At 43.3% G+C, this 17890-nt stretch overlaps 1 protein-coding gene across 1 annotated transcript; it reads right to left on the bottom strand.

Moving 5' to 3' along the window:
- Positions 1–753: 753 nt before the first annotated feature.
- On the bottom strand, positions 754–15811 carry LOC110002599 (GRB2-associated-binding protein 1). Its single transcript, XM_020658229.3, has 13 exons — positions 15299–15811; positions 10618–10746; positions 10296–10461; positions 9859–10027; positions 7991–8634; positions 6231–6313; positions 6013–6122; positions 5322–5608; positions 5160–5231; positions 4577–4673; positions 3847–3979; positions 3611–3745; positions 754–2459 (listed from the first exon to the last, which is right to left on the bottom strand). Exons 1-13 carry the CDS (start codon positions 15371–15373, stop codon positions 2274–2276), a joined length of 2286 nt encoding a protein of 761 aa, XP_020513885.2. The 5' UTR covers positions 15374–15811; the 3' UTR covers positions 754–2273.
- Between the last annotated feature and the right edge of the window lie 2079 nt (positions 15812–17890).

The following is a 17890-nucleotide window of genomic DNA, read 5'->3' on the forward strand; positions in this document are numbered from 1 at the left end:
TTGGTGGCATGTTCTACTAACTCATGTAACTCATTAGGATCCTGGTTTGTAACCCTTGTTTGTAACCTCATCAAATGCTCCGCCCACCTTGTGTAGACAAAAGTCACACAAGGTGTAAAATGACAGCCAATGGAGAGGGCCGCCTCAGTTGTAAGCGATCATTTGTGTATTTTCAGGATTTACAGCTGAAAAAGTTCACTGCCGTTAATAAATAAGTAACCATTTTGAAATTGATCTACATATTTGCAGATTAGTTTACACATTTGTGGATCTGTGTACACATGTTCAAATAGTTTTGCCACAATAACAGCTCCATACCAACAGTTCGGTTCTGACGAGTCGGTTCTGTGTAAGGACAGAAGAGAGGAGGGGCCTTCCTCATGATGTGTAAGACTGAAAGGGAAAGTAAACGTTGTTCTCATGTCCTTTTTACATTTGAGGATTTAAAAAAGAAAACGTGGAATGGTTTAGTGTGAAAGCTGACTGCTCGTGTTTGTGAGGCTCTCTGGGAGATGATGACAATAGACTGTAAATATTAAGAATACAACGAGCACAACTGGATAACATTAACGATATTATATGGACCTATATCTTCACAATGTAGCTCGAAAAACCAGAACAGTTTTGTGTTTAGAATAAAAATGAGTCTGATGTCTCCTCTGCAGTTTCTTCACTCTAATGCTGGGAGACACCCAGTGGCCGTGGAAGGAACTGCTTTGTGTCGTGTGAAAATCAAACACCAGAGGCTCAGAGAAAGATGTGACATGTTTATTTATTTACTGACACAAATCACAAAGAATCAGAGAAATCATCCAGCAGTAATATGACATCATCATGTCCACACATTCGATTTGACGCCATCGCACACCGCTCACTGAGCTGCAGAAGAAAACCATCTCATTATTCTGATTGTTTCTTCATCACAGCATCTTTTTTTTTTTAAAGGAGATTTTCAAAATAAAAGACTTCAGTACAGACACACTGATATTTAAGAGATTCTGATGACCGCTGGTGGGTTTTCTTGTGCTTGGTGTCTTATTTATATTTTATTGGTGCAGCAGTAGTTCAGTCTGTAGGGAACCAGAGGGTCGCCGGTTCAAGTCCCGGTCCTCACTGCATGTCCACAGGATCCTGTTAGTGTGTGTAACATGTTCAACAACAGAGTGTAACATTTGATTTCCCCTCGTGGGATGAAACATAGATCTTCTTTCAGACACTTCACTGCCTGAAAGAAGGAAGAGAAAAACTACTTGTTCATGTGTTTTATCTCTATTTCTTCAACTCATCTTAAAGGTAAAGAGGGAAGGGAGGAGGGAAGGAGGGATGAAGGTAAGGGAGGAGGGAAGGAGGGATGAAGGTAAGGGAGGAGGGAAGGAGGGATGAAGGTAAGGGAGGAGGGATGAAGTTAAGGGTGGAGGTAAGGAGGGATGAAGGTAAGGGAGGAGGGAAGGAGGGATGAAGGTAAGGGAGGAGGGAAGGAGGGATGAAGGTAAGGGAGGAGGGATGAAGTTAAGGGTGGAGGTAAGGAGGGATGAAGGTAAGGGAGGAGGGAAGGAGGGATGAAGGTAAGGGAGGAGGGAAGGAGGGATGAAGGTAAGGGAGGAGGGATGAAGTTAAGGGTGGAGGTAAGGAGGGATGAAGGTAAGGGAGGAGGGAAGGAGGGATGAAGGTAAGGGAGGAGGGAAGGAGGGATGAAGTTAAGGGTGGAGGTAAGGAGGGATGAAGGTAAGGGAGAAGGGAAGGAGGGATGAAGGTAAGGGAGGCGGGAAGGAGGGATGAAGGTAAGGGAGGAGGGAAGGAGGGATGAAGGTAAGGGAGGAGGGATGAAGTTAAGGGTGGAGGTAAGGAGGGATGAAGGTAAGGGAGGAGGGAAGGAGGGATGAAGGTAAGGGAGAAGGGAAGGAGGGATGAAGTTAAGGGAGGAGTGAAGGAGGGATGAAGGTAAGGGAGGAGTGAAGGAGGGATGAAGTTAAGGGTGGAGGTAAGGAGGGATGAAGGTAAGGGAGAAGGGAAGGAGGGATGAAGGTAAGGGAGGAGTGAAGGAGGGATGAAGTTAAGGGAGGAGTGAAGGAGGGATGAAGGTAAGGGAGAAGGGAAGGAGGGATGAAGGTAAGGGAGGAGTGAAGGAGGGATGAAGTTAAGGGAGGAGTGAAGGAGGGATGAAGGTAAGGGAGGAGGGAAGGAGGGATGAAGGTAAGGGAGGAGGGATCGTCCATTCTTCTTCTCTTCTTGGCGCTGATTCTAAAAAGCTTTGAACAGCGTCTCTTCATCTTCTAGCTTTTCTCCTTCTCCGTCGACATCCTCCCATCGTGCCACGCCTCTCTGGTGTTCCTCAGGGCCTTCGTCCTTTTGGGGTCCACCACCACGTAGTCCACGCGCGTACGCTGCCCAAGTGGACGCTCCTCGCCTGATCCGGGCTGCTCGCCGTCGCCGGTTTCACCTTCTGCCGTGCTGCGTTTCTGGTAAAAGTAATTTGATGGTTAGAAAGTTGAAGTCATGTTTGTACGATTCAGCTGATGAAGCAACATTTTGTATAAACGATGAAACCAGGGTCACAGTGTCAGACGTCAACATGATGTGTTCATCTGGCTCCCTCTAGTGGCCAAATGTTAAATGACAAGCATGATAAAAGTGTTTTATTGAACATGAATTAAGAAATGGTGAAAAGGTAAATCGTGTGTTTGAAACCTCGGTCCTTTGCCGCATGTCACCCTCGACTCCTCATCAGATGGGTGGCTAGGAGCGGCATGGGCCACTAAAATCCAAATCGATGATTGGCAGTTTGTCTGATCAGAGGCGGGACTTAAGTACAAATCAGCTGTGGTACCTTCAGTTTAATACTCCAAAGAAAAAAATGTGTCCACACTCTCTCACTTACAAAGGACTTAATTGACAATACATTTATTTTTGCAAGTTTGCAATGAACTTGATCTGGCATCTCTGGGAGGCAGGTTCCCTCGCCCGGCCACATGGGTTTTCATAACTCGCCCCTGACTCCCCTCGTTCCCCTCACCCCGCCGCCGCAAGAAATGCAATTCTCTAAGGACTTCAAATCGCAACTTTGGTAAGGGATGAGGAAAGGAGGGATGAAGGTAAGGATGAAGGGATGAAGGTAAGGGAGGAGGGATGAAGGTCAGGTTGGAGGGAAGGAGGGATGAAGGTCAGGTTGGAGGGAAGGAGGGATGAAGGTTAGGGTGGAGGAAAGGAGGGATGAAGGTAAGGGTGAATGGAAGGAGGGATGAAGGTAAGGGAGGAGGGATGAAGGTCAGGTTGGAGGGAAAGAGGGATGAAGGTTAGGGTGGAGGGAAGGAGGGATGAAGGTTAGGGTGGAGGGAAGGAGGGATGAAGGTAAGGGTGGAGGGAAGGAGGGATAAAGGTTAGGGTGGAGGAAAGGAGGGATGCAGGTAAGGATGGAGGGACAAAGGTCAGGATGGAGGGAAGGAGGGATGAAGGTAAGGATGGAGGGAAGGAGGGAAGAAGGTAAGGGTAGAGGAAAGGAGGGATAAAGGTAAGGATGGAGGGATGAAGGTAAGGGAGGAGGGAAGGAGGGATGAAGGTAAGGGTGGAGGGAAGGAGGGAAGGATGGAGGGATGAAGGTAGGTCGTGTTACCTGTCTGGTTGATGTCGATCGCCCCGTGTGGAGGTCCAGGTCCAGGTACTCCACCTGTTTGTTGCCTCTGGCTCGCCATAGCAACGGGCTGCTGGCTCCTCCCTCTGACACCCGGTGCAGCATGAGCCTCAGAGACTACACACGAGAGAAAATACAATGAGGCGGGGGAAAGACATCGAGACGGTACGGAAATCCACAGACGATGATGATGATGATGAAGGGAGAGTTCTTTTTACCGGCTCCCCGGTGCTGAAGCTGAGGCCGGAGGACGTCGTCATGGCAACGTAGCTGTCGTCCGGGTCGTCAGAGTCGGAGGAGGGGGAGGAGCTTTGAGCGGAGTTTGGTCTGACTGACTGCCGAGTGGATGGACTGATACACACACACACACACACACACACACACACACACACACACACACACACACACACACACACACACACACACACACACACACACACAATCAATTCATGGTTTGTTTTCAATGCTATAAATGTTAATTCCTCATCAGAGACATTCTTTATTTATTCCATTTGATATTATCCACCATTGTCTTTACAATCAGGGGATATTAACAGGAAACGAACGCTTGTTTTTTCCCCTTTTGAGTCCAAACTTCTCGTATTTAATCAGTTCGTTTAAAGATGTCACTTTTTCATTCTGCGTTTATCTCTTAGTTTTTGTTCGTCTTCTTCCTTGTTCTGACTTTTTCATCTTCAACCTTATCGTCTCCACTCTGACTTTGATTGCAGCCTGCAGTGTTCCTGCAGCACCACCGGGGGGCAGCAGAGTGCAGCTCAGCTCATCTGTTCACACGTCAGGCCTCTCTCCCTCTCAGTGTGTGCTGACATTAAATATTGAACGTGTCAGGTGCTTTTCTGTTGACGCAGCAAATTAAACATCGAGGCCACTTCTCCTTAAACACACATAAACACACATAAACACACATAAACACACACACACACTTACTCTCGTGTGAAGGTGCGAGTGACAGGTGAGCGGACAGGGGGCGGGACTTCCTGCCAGTCTTGCTGCACTGCAGAGAAGTCCAGAGGAGCAGGTTTCACTGCGAATAAGAGACAGAGAGGGGGGAGGGGGGGCTTTTTAAAATAACATTTATGAAGTAAAACGAACAAAAAGATATCATTGAGGGCGTTTATGTTTGGAAATCAAAAATCTCTGTAAACAAAGCAGCAGTTATTCAAGCCAAACAGCCTCCTTACTTTATGAATATTTGAGTGTTTCTATACGCTCCGGCTCTATACATGGAGTGTGTGTGTTGGAGTGTGTGTGTGGCTGTCATGACTCGGTGCTGCAGCCTTGTTGAGCAAAGTGGAAGCAGGTAAATAATTAAAACTGGAATCAGGCCAAAGGGACGAGGGATGACGAACAGTGAGAGACGCAATGTAGAGGAGAAAGTGAGAGAAGCACCCGGGGCGACGGGGGGGGGTTAAGAAACAATTGACTCTTTCAGGTAGCGTTGTAGTCAAGAGGACGCTAACCGGGACCAAGACAAACCCGAGACAAAAGGCCGGGCAGTTTGTGTTTGTACCTCTTGTCTTGGTTTTTGGCTCTCCAGCGGTCTGACTGTCTGACCTCTCTGCAGGCTGACCGACAGAAACTCCTGCAAAGACACAAAACATGAGACGTCAGAAAACATCCACCAGGAACAAATCCACAACTACCTATCCGCCTGGCTCCTGCTCCTCCTCACCTCTGTGTTGTGGTTTCAGGTTGCGGTGAATCGGAGGAGGCACGGCTTTGACCTCCACTCCGCCCGCGGTGTTTATGGTGTTCCTCCGGAGCGGCGGGGTGAGGGGAGCGAGGGGCGAGTTGCGAAAACCCATGTGAATGGGCGGGGGGACCTGCCTCCCCAGAGACGCCGGGTCACCTACGGCAGGTGTGGGATGAACGGGGAGGGAGGGCGTGACGGGGGTCATGGGGACGTAGTTTGTGTCCTGGAGCTGGTGGGAGGAGTCAGAGGGGTGAGGAGGAAGCATCCTGAAAGAAGAGAAGAAGAAGAATGCAATGAAATTCAAAATGCAATGAAATTAAGACTTTGTATTTCTCATTCATCCCTCTCTCGCACGCTCACTGTCATTGACCAATCAGGTGTTTCATCAGCTGGCCTCATCTAACCAATAGCATGACTTCTCTCCCTCATTGTCAGCCTATCATTGTTCTCTCTTTAAATATGATCCTGACATTTCCAAGATATCTGTTGCAGATATGGTGGCGCATTATTTTAAAAAGACAACACAAAATGATGCTTCTCAACACCCCTGAGTCATGAAAAAGGAATTTATATTTTGCTTCTCTTACTGATTTACAGTCTGGACTCAAATTCAAATAAAAATCTGAATTTGAACATTTGAACATATCATGGTAAGATTCAAGTGACTTACCGTGGTGCAACAGGAGGCTCAGTAGTGGCAGCGCTCATGGGAACATAGTTTTCATCTGCATCGTCGTCCTCAGAGCAAACGCTACCCAGAGGTACCATACCTTTATTCAACTGAGAGGAGGAGAGGGGCTTACATGTTGTAATAAATCACAGATAGTTATCGGATTTCATATTTGAACACTTTGATGCATTGGATTTTGTTTTCTTTTGGAAACTCACAAAGTAATTGTTGAAGCTCTCACTGAACTCAAACATGCTCGCTCTGTCGGACAGCGAGCGAGGGATGTAGAAAGAGTCGCAGCCTGGAAAACAGAGAATATCGAACATCACTGTGGAAATTCAGAATAAAGGACCAGCTTCCTTTACTCTGTTAGACAGACATTAAAAACAACATTCAGTCTTCAGGCATGAAAATGATGACATATTCTCTCATCTAGCAACCGATAAAGAAATCAGTTTCAGGGTACTTTTCTAAATAGTAAAACTAGTCCTTTAAATGTTGCATAATTCTGCATTAATCAGAATATTAAAGGAGCAATATGTAACTCTGACACCTAGTGTTAAAAATGGGTACTGCGGTCCAAATTCAAAGGATCATTCAAAAGAAATAAAACATTTGCACACAAAGCATCTTTCCTGATCACGTGTGGATATAGAAACGTTTGTTGGAATGATAAGACTTAACCAGTCGTGTCTCTGTTGGGCTAAAACATCAAAGAATGTGTTGTTTTCATACGATGTTCATTTCTACTACAAGCAGAGATTTGTCTGAAGAAAGTCTTTGTATACTCGTGGGGCAAAGTTCTCGTCTTTGAATGAAACCTAAGCCGAGCAAATTGTGATGCAAACAGGCATGCAATGTCTGAGCTGTAAGAAATAATCCAACCAACCACCAACAATCCTGCCAGAACCACACAAAAAAACAAGCCGTTTTATAGCCACAGCGCTCTGTGATCTCTTCTGACGTACGAGGCTTTAAACTCTCTGCCGGATGATGCAGTTTGCTGTAGAGGTTTCACAGCCTTTGTGAATTCTACAATTCTACAATTCTCTTATCAGACTCTTTTATCCAAAGCGACGTACATCAGAGAGTAAGAACAACACAAGCAAGGATCTAGAAAAAAGGGAACAATGTCAGTAAGAGCAAACGATCAGCTTTGAGTCTGATTGGACACACAGGTGCTGACAGGAAGTGACCAGAGGCAAAGCACAACATTGAGGGCAGTTCTTGAGAGCTCTAATCAGTATAGAAACCATCTTATAAGTCATCGTTATCAAACAAAAACCATCGTCACAACCATCATCATCATCAATAATATGGAGACCATCATCATTAAGTTAGTAGGTATTCATGAAAGAGCTGGCTCTTTAGCTTTTTCTTAAAGTTGCAGAGGGACTCTGCAGATCGAATGGAGTTTGGAAGTTCATTCCACCACCGGGGGGCGACAGAGGAGAAGAGTCTAGTCAGCGTCTTAGGACCCTGTTGTGAAGGTATGTCTTTCTGATGACCTGATCAAAACACAGTTGTACTGTTGAACTCTTAAATATCAATAATATGGAGACCATCATCATTAAGTTAGTAGGTATTCATGAAAGAGCTGGGTCTTTAGCTTTTTCTTAAAGGTGCATAAATATATATAAAAAATAAGAATAAATAAAATCTATTTATGACTTAGTTAATTAGTTTATTTAAAAAAAAATCAGATAAACAGGACAGTGGTTAGAGTCAGAAATCGGGCAAAGTGAAAGAATGGGAAATTACATGCTGGAAAGGACTTGAAACCATCCCGCCTGCTTTGAGGACTTTAGCCTCTGTACATGGGGTGTGTGAAGTGACCACACGGCCACCAGCGCCCCCCTCGATTCCATTTAATTTGACATATTTAGAAGAAAGAAACATTAAGGCTACATAACAGGTTTGGCAAAAGGCTTGGTCAACTCTGTCAGACTGAAGTCAGGACAGACAGTTGTCTTCTTACCCATCTTTGTGTGTCCTGATGTGGCCACAGAGTCCACAATTCCATCCCTCCTCTCTTGCTCTGAGATAGACCTGGGGAGCGTTCCTACAGCCGAGCTCTCTCCCTGGGCAGCAATGCTCGGAGGCTTTGGCGGCCGTGGAGGAGGAGTCGGGGTGGAGGTGTGGAGCTCTGCCTGGGTAAGGGAGTCCACACTGGGGGTAGAGGATGGGCGGCGAGAGAAGCGTGGTAGCGGGGTGGATGCTGGACGGGGGATCTGGTAACCACTGGTGCTGGAGTGTGAATGTGGATGCATGGTGGAGTTTAAATCATCACAGAGAGGTATAGCTACGGGTCGCAGGTGGATATCCAGGGAGTGTTTCCTGGGATGAGGTGACGGGTGACAGCGAAGTCTTTCGGCTCGTTTCTGGTCCAAACTCAGGCTGTTATCCATAGACTGGCTGAAAGGACCAGTCATAGTGGAGGCTTTCCAAGGAGCAGTCCTACAGCCGGAGGAGGACGAGGAAGAAGAAGAAGGGAGCGGGACTCCGTTAGGATGAAGGGAAGGAGAGGATGAAGAGGAAGAGGAGGACGATGTTGCAGAGGCTGGAGGGTAGAGGTTGTCGTTGTAGTCGGTTTCAAGAGAGGTGGAGGAACCTAAAGGAGGCCTGGAAGCAGATACCAAAATTAGTTAAATAAGAACAGATGAAAATGTAAACCTGATCTTTGATCACTTTGTAAAACCATGGACCTCCATGGACATGAACACAGATAAAAACTCACAAATAAAGTCCAAAAATCTTAGGTAGAAAAGTGGATGTGGATATGATCAACCGATCAACAACTGTATCTCATAGACTAACAACATGACCTTTCCTGTTGACACTAGGGGTCGCTGTGACTGTCATAAACTATTTCCATATGGATGTGTTCAGGCCTGGACTGTTATCTTACATGTAAGGTTGGGCCAGATTGGAGCGTGTACAGAAGAGGTAAGCCACTTCCTATTTCATGCCGAAATTTTAAGGATTTGCCATGGACACACCCACCCTACACCCACACCTTCACCCATACTATTTGAGTGTTGGACTTGAGATTCATACATTTTCTTTGGTCATGCTTCTTCTAGCTTTACACTAAATTTGGATTTTGGATTGGGTAAACACCCTCGGAGGAGTTAATCCAAGACCCTTGGAAATGGTCAAAATCACTAATTTTTTTTTGGAAAAAATGTCCTGTTGGAGTTAGTGTACGGCCACAGGAGGATTTTTGGAAGATCTCTGCATGCTACATCTACCTACCAAATGTCATGGATCTAGAACGAAGGGAAAGGACAGTTCACACCAAATGCAATACAAATCTTAATAATCTTTCCACAAAAATCTTTGTGACAAACATTTCTCTGAGGGTTTGTAAAGTGGAGCCTTGTAGAAACGTGTGGGTGTGATCCAGATGAGGATAAACCTCTAATCCTTAGTTCTTGGATTCAACACGTCTGATCCTGTAAATCTGACTGAGAGTCTTGTTGATTTAGCTTGAGATGGTTTTCTTTAGACTGGACCAAAGTCGAATTTGTATATTTATGCATATTTGATGTATTTTTTATCTGATGGAGGCCAATGATTCAAAATTCACAGGAGTAAAAAACTGTTTTTTTGATTTGTAATTCTACCTCATTTTATCAGTGTGTCATTTTTTCTATTCCTTGTTTAAACAGCTGTTCTAGTAGACACTGGAAGCAGAAATAAAATGCCCTTCAAACTGGCACTTCAGTGGCTCAGTTGGTAGAGTCCGTCATCTCTCAACCGGGAACTCAGGGGTTTGATCCCTTAAACATCCCATCATGAATTCCTGTTTCATGTAACATGCCGTGTGTGTGTATGTGCTTTTACCTGATATGACTCTGGCAGTGTGATAACCACATGTAGTCGTCTTCCGTATTGCCATCAGAATTGCGCACTCTCACCGGATTGTAGGGGGGTGGGACTGACCCTGTAGCCAGGGCGATACTTGTTGGACCACTGGTGGACGAAGTGGTAGAAACAGAGGTTCTGTCCGGAACTGTAGGAGAAAAAAAAAACAAGCAACAGACTGAGAGGTCAAATAACAAAGATGACCTGTCTCCATGCAGGAGTGAAAGGGTTTCTGAGTCACGGACACACAATCCTCAGAACATTTTAGTCCATCTTTTATTTCTACATGTTCTCTCTCCTCCCACTCGTTTTCACACTGACTCAGCCTCGTCCCACACATCTATCCAGTTCAAATGCAAAACAAGAAAGGTGTGAGAAATAAACTTGATGCTCTCTCTCCCTTTGCCCTGCCTCACCGTCATCGGTCGGGTTGAAGCCGCAGAGCAGGCAGATGGAGGACACCCAGCGGTTCATGTCCTCTTCAGACTCAGCCACAAGGTACCAGGTCCTCTCCTCCGTCCTCAGGTCGAAAACAAAGCTGCTCTCCAGCTCCTTCTTCGTGAATGACAGGCCAGCATCCACCTGACGTGGAAGGGAAAAAGAGGCAGACAGAAATCGGCTGTTGGAGCATTTCTGAAACCTGAATACACAACCACAATAACGTTTTTGCACATGATACGGAGCAGCTTTTCAGCAGTCCTTCAAACATAGCGCAGGGACTTTTATCCCCCTGATTACCTGTTCACACAGGTTTAGGTTGATTGTCCTGATTGGTCGGCGGGACTGCTGGTTCTTGTAGTACTGCAGGACGTCTGGCTCCCCGCTGAGTCGACCGCTCCGCAACACGAACCAACGCCTCTTCCATGCCTAAAGAGAGCGAGAGAGACTTATCATCATATGATAATATATGCATAAAACAATCAGTATGAATATCTAAAAATCTTTTTAAAACAATGAACTAAATAAACAATCAAACAACAGCAAATTGAAAACTTTATATACCCTTTAAAACTCTGTAATTTCCTTTAAGAGCCCTCAGTCTTACTCTGTGTGTTTCTCTTCCATGTCACAAGTTTTACACTCCAGTGCACATGAATGTTAACTAAACACACACACAAACCCCACACACACAGAGTGAATTGCTCAACGCCTGACACTTCTCTCAGGTTTTTATGGGTAGGGTCCATCTCCCATGAGCCATCCACGGGACAGGATGGGATGACACCTCATATTTCTTACATGACTCACTATTACGTGACTCATTATGCTTATTCAAAGGTGTGAAGCAGAGCACCATGAATGATTTCAATAAAAAAAACAAAAAACAAAGGCAGGTGCACAAATGCACCAGAGGATTTGAGATTAAATCCAATAAAATTATTATGAATTCAGTCTGCACGTGTCTGTAAGTGTGCGAACAAGTTTCCAAGAGTGCTAAAAAAACAAATCCATCCCATGTGATTCCCTGTTTCATTGTGTTTCTCAACAAAACCAACGTGACTCCAAAAGCATGCCTGTGTGTGTGTGTGTGTGTGTGTGTGTGTGTGTGTGTGTGTGTGTGTGTGTGTTTGATCAAAGTACACAGCAATTAAATACTGTCAAGAATGCCCCCCCCCCCCCCCCCCATCTCTATCCAAACACTGACCGGAAGAGGAAATAGCTGAACGGGAAATGCCCGTAAGAGATCACAATAGATGTGTTTTCAGTCCGTCCTCCCTTGCTGTGTGTTCGAGGTGGCAGCAACTTTTGCAAAGGTATTTTCTTGCACATCTTACTAAAAGCACAGAAAAGAAATGTGTAAATCCTTCACCAAGTTTGTGTGGGAGCTAGCTTCAAACTTGAGTAGCCGTGAAACTTCAATTAAAAGCACATCCCAATTAAAGGCCTTGTTCCTTTTACTAACCTGGTGTTGATGCACAAATAAAGGCAGCTCTCAATAAGAGGCCCCAAAGCATTTAGTGAGGACAATAGGACAATAACTAACTAAGCGGACACTCAACGAACTGCAGGAGGGAGCAGCAGTGTACTTTTTTGCTCAACAGTTTAAACCTACACTGGGCTAGTGCGATATCAAAAATCCCAAAGTGTTTGATGCGGTTTTTACAAAAGCCTTATTTATTTATTTTTACAATTTTTTCAGTAAGTTTAGAAAAAGTTTCACTTGGAAGATAGAATCATTAGCTAGTTACTTTACAGTGATCCCTCATAGTTAGCGAGTTATGTAATATCTGGCAGTGAGCCAAATTTGTTAGCTACATGCAGTAAAGCTTACTCAGCAAATGTCAGTTAAACCCAGGAGCTAGCCAGTTGAGTTATAACCACAGCACATGGAAGTTTGCTCGTTTAAATCAACTAGCTAGCTTAGTTAGGTTGATATCACCTGGAAGTGAAATAGTTGAGCTAGTATAAAAGTTACCCATTGCCCAGTTTATAGTAGTTGTAACCTACAGTTGGCTTATTCAGTTTGTAAGTTCATTAAGTTGTTTAGGAACTTAACCTGATGCATAATGTAACCGTTTTGAGCAACTGTAAACTACTTTGGGTCGACTCCTGTTGTTTTATATCATTAAAATGACTTGACTAACTTGACCTGTTCGATGATGGTTCAGTTAGGCTGTAAAAGTAAAAAGGCTTGGTGAGTGACTGCGGAGCTTCATTACGATGTAGCAGAATCTCAGTGTGGATGTCTTTTTGTCAATCCACACATTTTTATTTCAATTTTTAAACAATCTTCTACTGCATCTAAATAACAGAAACTCTTTATTTTTTCAGTTAATTTGCTGTTTTTCTACTCTTATCATAGAAGCCTACACTGAATGTTTAGAAGAAATTGATCTGTCATGTATTTATCTTTTACTTATTCTTGTTTGATTAGTGGATAATTTTTCATTTAACTCAACCTGCACAACATTCTTTTATCACTTCATTCTCATTCACATTAAGCTGCCTTAAATTAAGCAACTAACTAATATGTATTGCACCTTAAAACTTTCCCAAACCCCTTCTCCTCGAATTGTTTCTTATTTCACCTACTTTCACTTTGTTTCCTTCTTTGACCTCTGACCTTAACAGGAAGTGGCCACAATGGGTCTAAAATAATACTTACTACATCCTGTCCTGTACCGAAATTAACACCAGAAATGAACAATAAACCTCCCACTACTCAGTTCCTCATTTACAACATTATTCCTCTTCTTAACCAGCACACTCAGTTCTCAGAAATGCAGACATGTATCCTTGAAGCACTTTCAGATTGATGGCAGAGACTGGAAACGCTGACAAGTCTACAATTTAGCTGTATCTTTTTACTTACTATGAACTCCTCAAGATGAAACTGATCAAAACATGCATCAATGTTTTCAGTTGTATTCAAGACCAGACTAACCGAGACCAAGACATGCCTGAGACCAGAGTGCTCCGAGACCGAGACAAGTCCAAGACATTTAGGGATCGCGTCCGAGTCAAGTCCAAGACCATAAATATCACTGAAAAATCATCCACTTGTGTGCAGAAGGCGTGTCACTCCCTTTTACCGTAACACCGGGAAGTTATTTGTTCTTTCAGAAAGAAGAGTGTTCCTTCTAATCTAAGCCGTTCAGTGGTGGTGTTGACTTCAAATCCGGAGTCTGAGACCAAGCTTGAAACCAAGACAAGACCCAGTAAAAAATGCTTTTGATTCCAAGACGAGACAAGAGACCTTCAAAAGGTGCCCTGGAGACCAAGACTGATTTTGAGTACTACAATACTACCTTGTCGAAATTCTAACAGACGTTCCATTGGAAGATGGTGGTTAATCACAACATTGATTTCTTTGTGGAGTTATGACCCTCCTTCTGGTCTCATATGTTAACTGTGCAATCAGCAAATTAGCTGCTGAGATGGGGGAACATGGCAGCATTGATACAGTCTCTCTTACCTATACCATGCAGCTTTTGTTACACTGTGATTAACCTTTGTTTTGCGTGATGTTTGTTTATTGCACTCAGGGAGTACCCTGTGCATTACTCTCCTTGGTACTGTTCCAGTCATGGGTGTGTAAGTGTGTTTCTAAATCTTCTGGGACGCCCCCCTCCTACAACTGGGCCCAGCTGAGAGTGATTAGATTATTACATAACACACACTCGGCTTTCCACAGAGCAGGGAGTGTATGATGAGGTACACTCCGATACTTTAACACGAGGCCTGAGCGTAGACTCGGTCTGCTGCAGACATATGGTGCCCCGTGTGAGTGTGTGTTGACAGTAGACACACAGCTGGGAAGACGGTGTGTGTGTGTGTGTGTACACAGTAGGTTGTATATACCATCATGGCTGAATGTATACACAGCCTTAACAATGGGCTCTGTTTTTAAACCCTGTTATTTATCTTATCCTCTCATCTCTCCATTCTGTTGAATCCTTTTTCTTTCTCAACCTTTGAGCCCAGCTCTTCTTTTTTGTTGTTGCGCTCCAACCTGCTCAGGAGGCCCTCTCTCGACTTCATTTGTAACTGGGGAAAAAACCTAAAAATAATAATGCAAATTGTCTTTGCAGTTTGTTGGATCCTCTGAAGTCTGCCTAATGGGGGTTGTTGGCTATAAGTAACTTTTATTTACCTGATTTAAAGATTTTGTTTTGCCCTAAAGTCAGGCAGAAAACCACAACAGCTCATCTCCTATTTGACTCCTCTTCTGCCCTTGGCTTTCCACAAACACATACAGCCGACACACACACTGAAAACATATACAGGAAAGCGAAAAGGGAGCCGGAAGAATGACTTAATTAACTCATGAAATAGAGTCGCGGAGGTATATTAAAAAAAACAGAGCCAAGTTTTCTTTGTAAAGGAAAACAGATTAGGAGAAAGTATGGAGAGGAGAGATGAGTTTAGCCCAACTCACTGCCAAGGCATGCCAGATATGCAGTGTGTGTGTGTGTGTGTGTGTGTGTGTGTGTGTGTGTGTGTGTGTGTGTGTGTGTGTGTGTGCTAACTGGAAAGCATGCTGTGCTGTTATTTGAGAAACAGCCTTGTGCTCGTTTGAATTTCTACTTTGGTGTAAGACAAGTTTTAATACAATTGCTTGTTTTCCTTGTATATTCAGGATTGGAACCTCAGGCTATTCAGGTGTCTCACACAAATAAGGTAGATTAGGAGACACCTGTCATGTGCTGAATGTTTTATTACTTTATGATAACAGACAATGACTGTGTGTAAACAGTGACGATACCAAAAGCTAATGTGTGGGCTTAATTCAGACATGTTTGTGCCCTGTAGGTGTATGCCAACATCTAGACAACAGCCGCTGGTGATGTGTGCTCGAGCCAGGCACAGGCACCATGAACGTCATAATACTCAGGCAACGTGCAAGAATTTTGGAATTTGATTTAGCTTTCAGGTCTCAACAAATTATAAAGCTCAAAATGTAAAATAAAGTACTCACATAACGCCGTAGTTTCTTCTCTGGTGGAGATTTTCGCAGCCAGCCGTCACACACCACTTCATCTGCTCCGCTCATCTTGAAAGCCGACAAAACAGGTTCCAACACAGCTAGTGGTAAATTATCTGTTTTCCCAATCTGTTAATCGGGAATCCAGTCTGGTGTCAATGCTGACAGAAGTTAGTCTGTTAGGTTTCCCAGCTGTCAATCAGACAATTTGTTCAGTTAATACTTTGGGAAGCAAATCTGTTGTGGATCTGTCACCAATGCTTCCAAACCTCCAAACAATCCAATAATCTTTAAATCAAACCAGCATATCGACCCAACTTCCAATCAATAAATGAAGATTTAAAGTCTTTGAAAAAGGCTTCCGGTCAGTCGAACCTTAAGGGGAACCGATTCTATTATGAATTAACCCAGCTCTGTTGGTTGTTCATCTACGTCTCCAGTAGTTTCCTGCAGACACTCTGTCCACGACTGAGTCACACCTCCTTCTGAGAGGGTATCTACTTCCCAGCAGACTCCCTCTTCCCACATTCCCTCCCACTTTCTCCCTCTGACCGTGCAAATACAATGCCTCGGCTTGGACATTCCTTTACTCCTCTCCTCCCACTTTTCCGTCCTCCCTCCTCTCCTCACTCCTCCCCCTTCTTGTGCTCTTGCTCAGTAAAACAGGAAACCCCCCCCCCCCTGTTGATATGTGTGTACGCCAGCGTGAGAAAGAGAGTTTTCACATTCTCAGAAAATATTTGATGTTTCCTTCAAAAATTAAAAAAACACCTCTTGATGTCATCTCGCTGGAGACATTTATTAAGAATTGATGGTGAAATTACTATATTGATATTCGCACAATGTACTTCAAAAATAATTGATTTAAGGTGAAATAGTGTCTGTGGTAATTACCCAACAGCCAAAGTTATATGCCCAATATACGTAAAAAGCAAAAAAATGCACTTTAAGTGATACAGTGCTTAATGGTCTTTAAGCACTATTTTGGTCATTTGCCGGTTTTCAAGAACCCGTCAAGCTCAAGGATCCATAGCTCTGTTAGTCTTGTGTCACTCTGCACATCATTTGTTACCTGTTCTTTAATTTTGATGTTTCTTGTCTGTTTCTTTCAAATGCTTTGTTGTCATCTCCACTGTTCACTTTGGATCAACTGTGCTATCTAAATAAAGTCGAGTTGAGTTTTAGCAGGATCAAAGTTTTTTATTTTCCATTAAAAAAATCTCTATTTTTCCAACCATGACACCCTTATGTCATCTCTGGGAACTCTATCTCAGCTTTTGGAACATTACTTAGAGCAATATCATTGGTACAAGGCGGTTTTGCTCAAAAATCAATCTTTACTTCCTTAAATTGGATTTCCCATCATAACTGTACCAATGGATGAATTATGATGAATTCTGAAACCCAAATTGGAGGCATTAATATTAACCTTCTTCCAGGAAAGGTATCTCCCACTCAAAACCACAAAATGAGAGCTGCTCATTTAGCTGCATTCATCTGCAGATTTGTGATAAAGGCTGACATCTAGTGGCCTTTTTGTAGTACTTCCAGTTTTCAAAAGCAGCTGGCTTTATTCCCATGAGTAAAAAAAAAATGAAACAATGTTTTGATCAAATCCTAAGACATGGAGGGTAAAGTGTAAAAAACTTAAATAAACACCAGACACAATATGCGATTTTTAGCATCAAAACTTAATATCAAGATGCTTTCATAAAGACTTACTTATGATATGAATGGCTAAACTCTGTTATTTTAAAGACAGCCTTCCTAAAAAAAAAAGCAAGAAAACAATACCTGAATAATTCTTATTATTAATCAGCATGCTAACATTTGAATAAATAATACATTTCAAGCTGGCTAGATCACTTATTTGATTTGAATACATATCAGTCAGTGCTTACATAAGAGTATATTTACATGATATAATGTTTGGTCCCTCTGGAAAAGTATAGTGTGGGAAAAGAATTTGCCTACAGAAATTGACTGTAAAGTTTGGATGTCCCGAGCAGAGACCCAAACGCACACTGATGTTCTGATATTCTGTGTTCGGCTCTGAGGCGACTCTCACTTCTGAACACAGTCGAAGGAAGGTTTTAAATACGACTAATAAGGTGAGCATTCTTTTACGATAACCTGACTCATTTTCAGTTTTTCACTTTTAAAGCGATGAGATGAGATGATTAATTTTTAGAGATACACCTATTGCAATTTCTTCTTCCTGATTCCAATTTCCTAATTTTACCTGGTCTAACATAGCGCTGGGTGATGTATCGGGTTTTGACATATTTTCATACAAGATATAGGGTAAGATGATTTTGTTAATATCAATATAGTTAAAATAACGTTACACATGTGTTCTATAGAGCTGTCAGTTCAACTACTGTCTGTCCCTCTTCACCCTCTCCGAGCCAAACTTAAAAGAACAAATTAATAACAAAACACACTGTGTTTATTTTGTTTTGTTAGAAAAGGATCGTTTTTAAATCGATTTTGTTGTATTTAAGGAAAGTTTTCATGTCATATGAGTGGGGAATGGCATGCAGGAAAGGAGCCACAGGCCAGACTCGAACACAGACTCAGCCTCTG

This window comes from Labrus bergylta, chromosome 22 (assembly GCF_963930695.1).
Source record: "Labrus bergylta chromosome 22, fLabBer1.1, whole genome shotgun sequence".
NCBI lineage: Eukaryota > Metazoa > Chordata > Actinopteri > Labriformes > Labridae > Labrus > Labrus bergylta.

What these genes read in the sequence shown, in the direction of transcription:
- LOC110002599 (XM_020658229.3), bottom strand. Translation starts at nt 15,373, where the DNA reads ATGAGCGGAGCAGATGAAGTGGTGTGTGACGGCTGGCTGCGAAAATCT. An exon ending in AGAAGAAACTACGGCGTTAT is followed by an intron (nt 10,747 to 15,298) that starts GTGAGTACTTTA and finishes CGCTCTCTTTAG; the next exon opens with GCATGGAAGAGGCGTTGGTT. An exon ending in ATCAGGACACACAAAGATGG is followed by an intron (nt 6,314 to 7,990) that starts GTAAGAAGACAA and finishes TCTGTTTTCCAG; the next exon opens with GCTGCGACTCTTTCTACATC.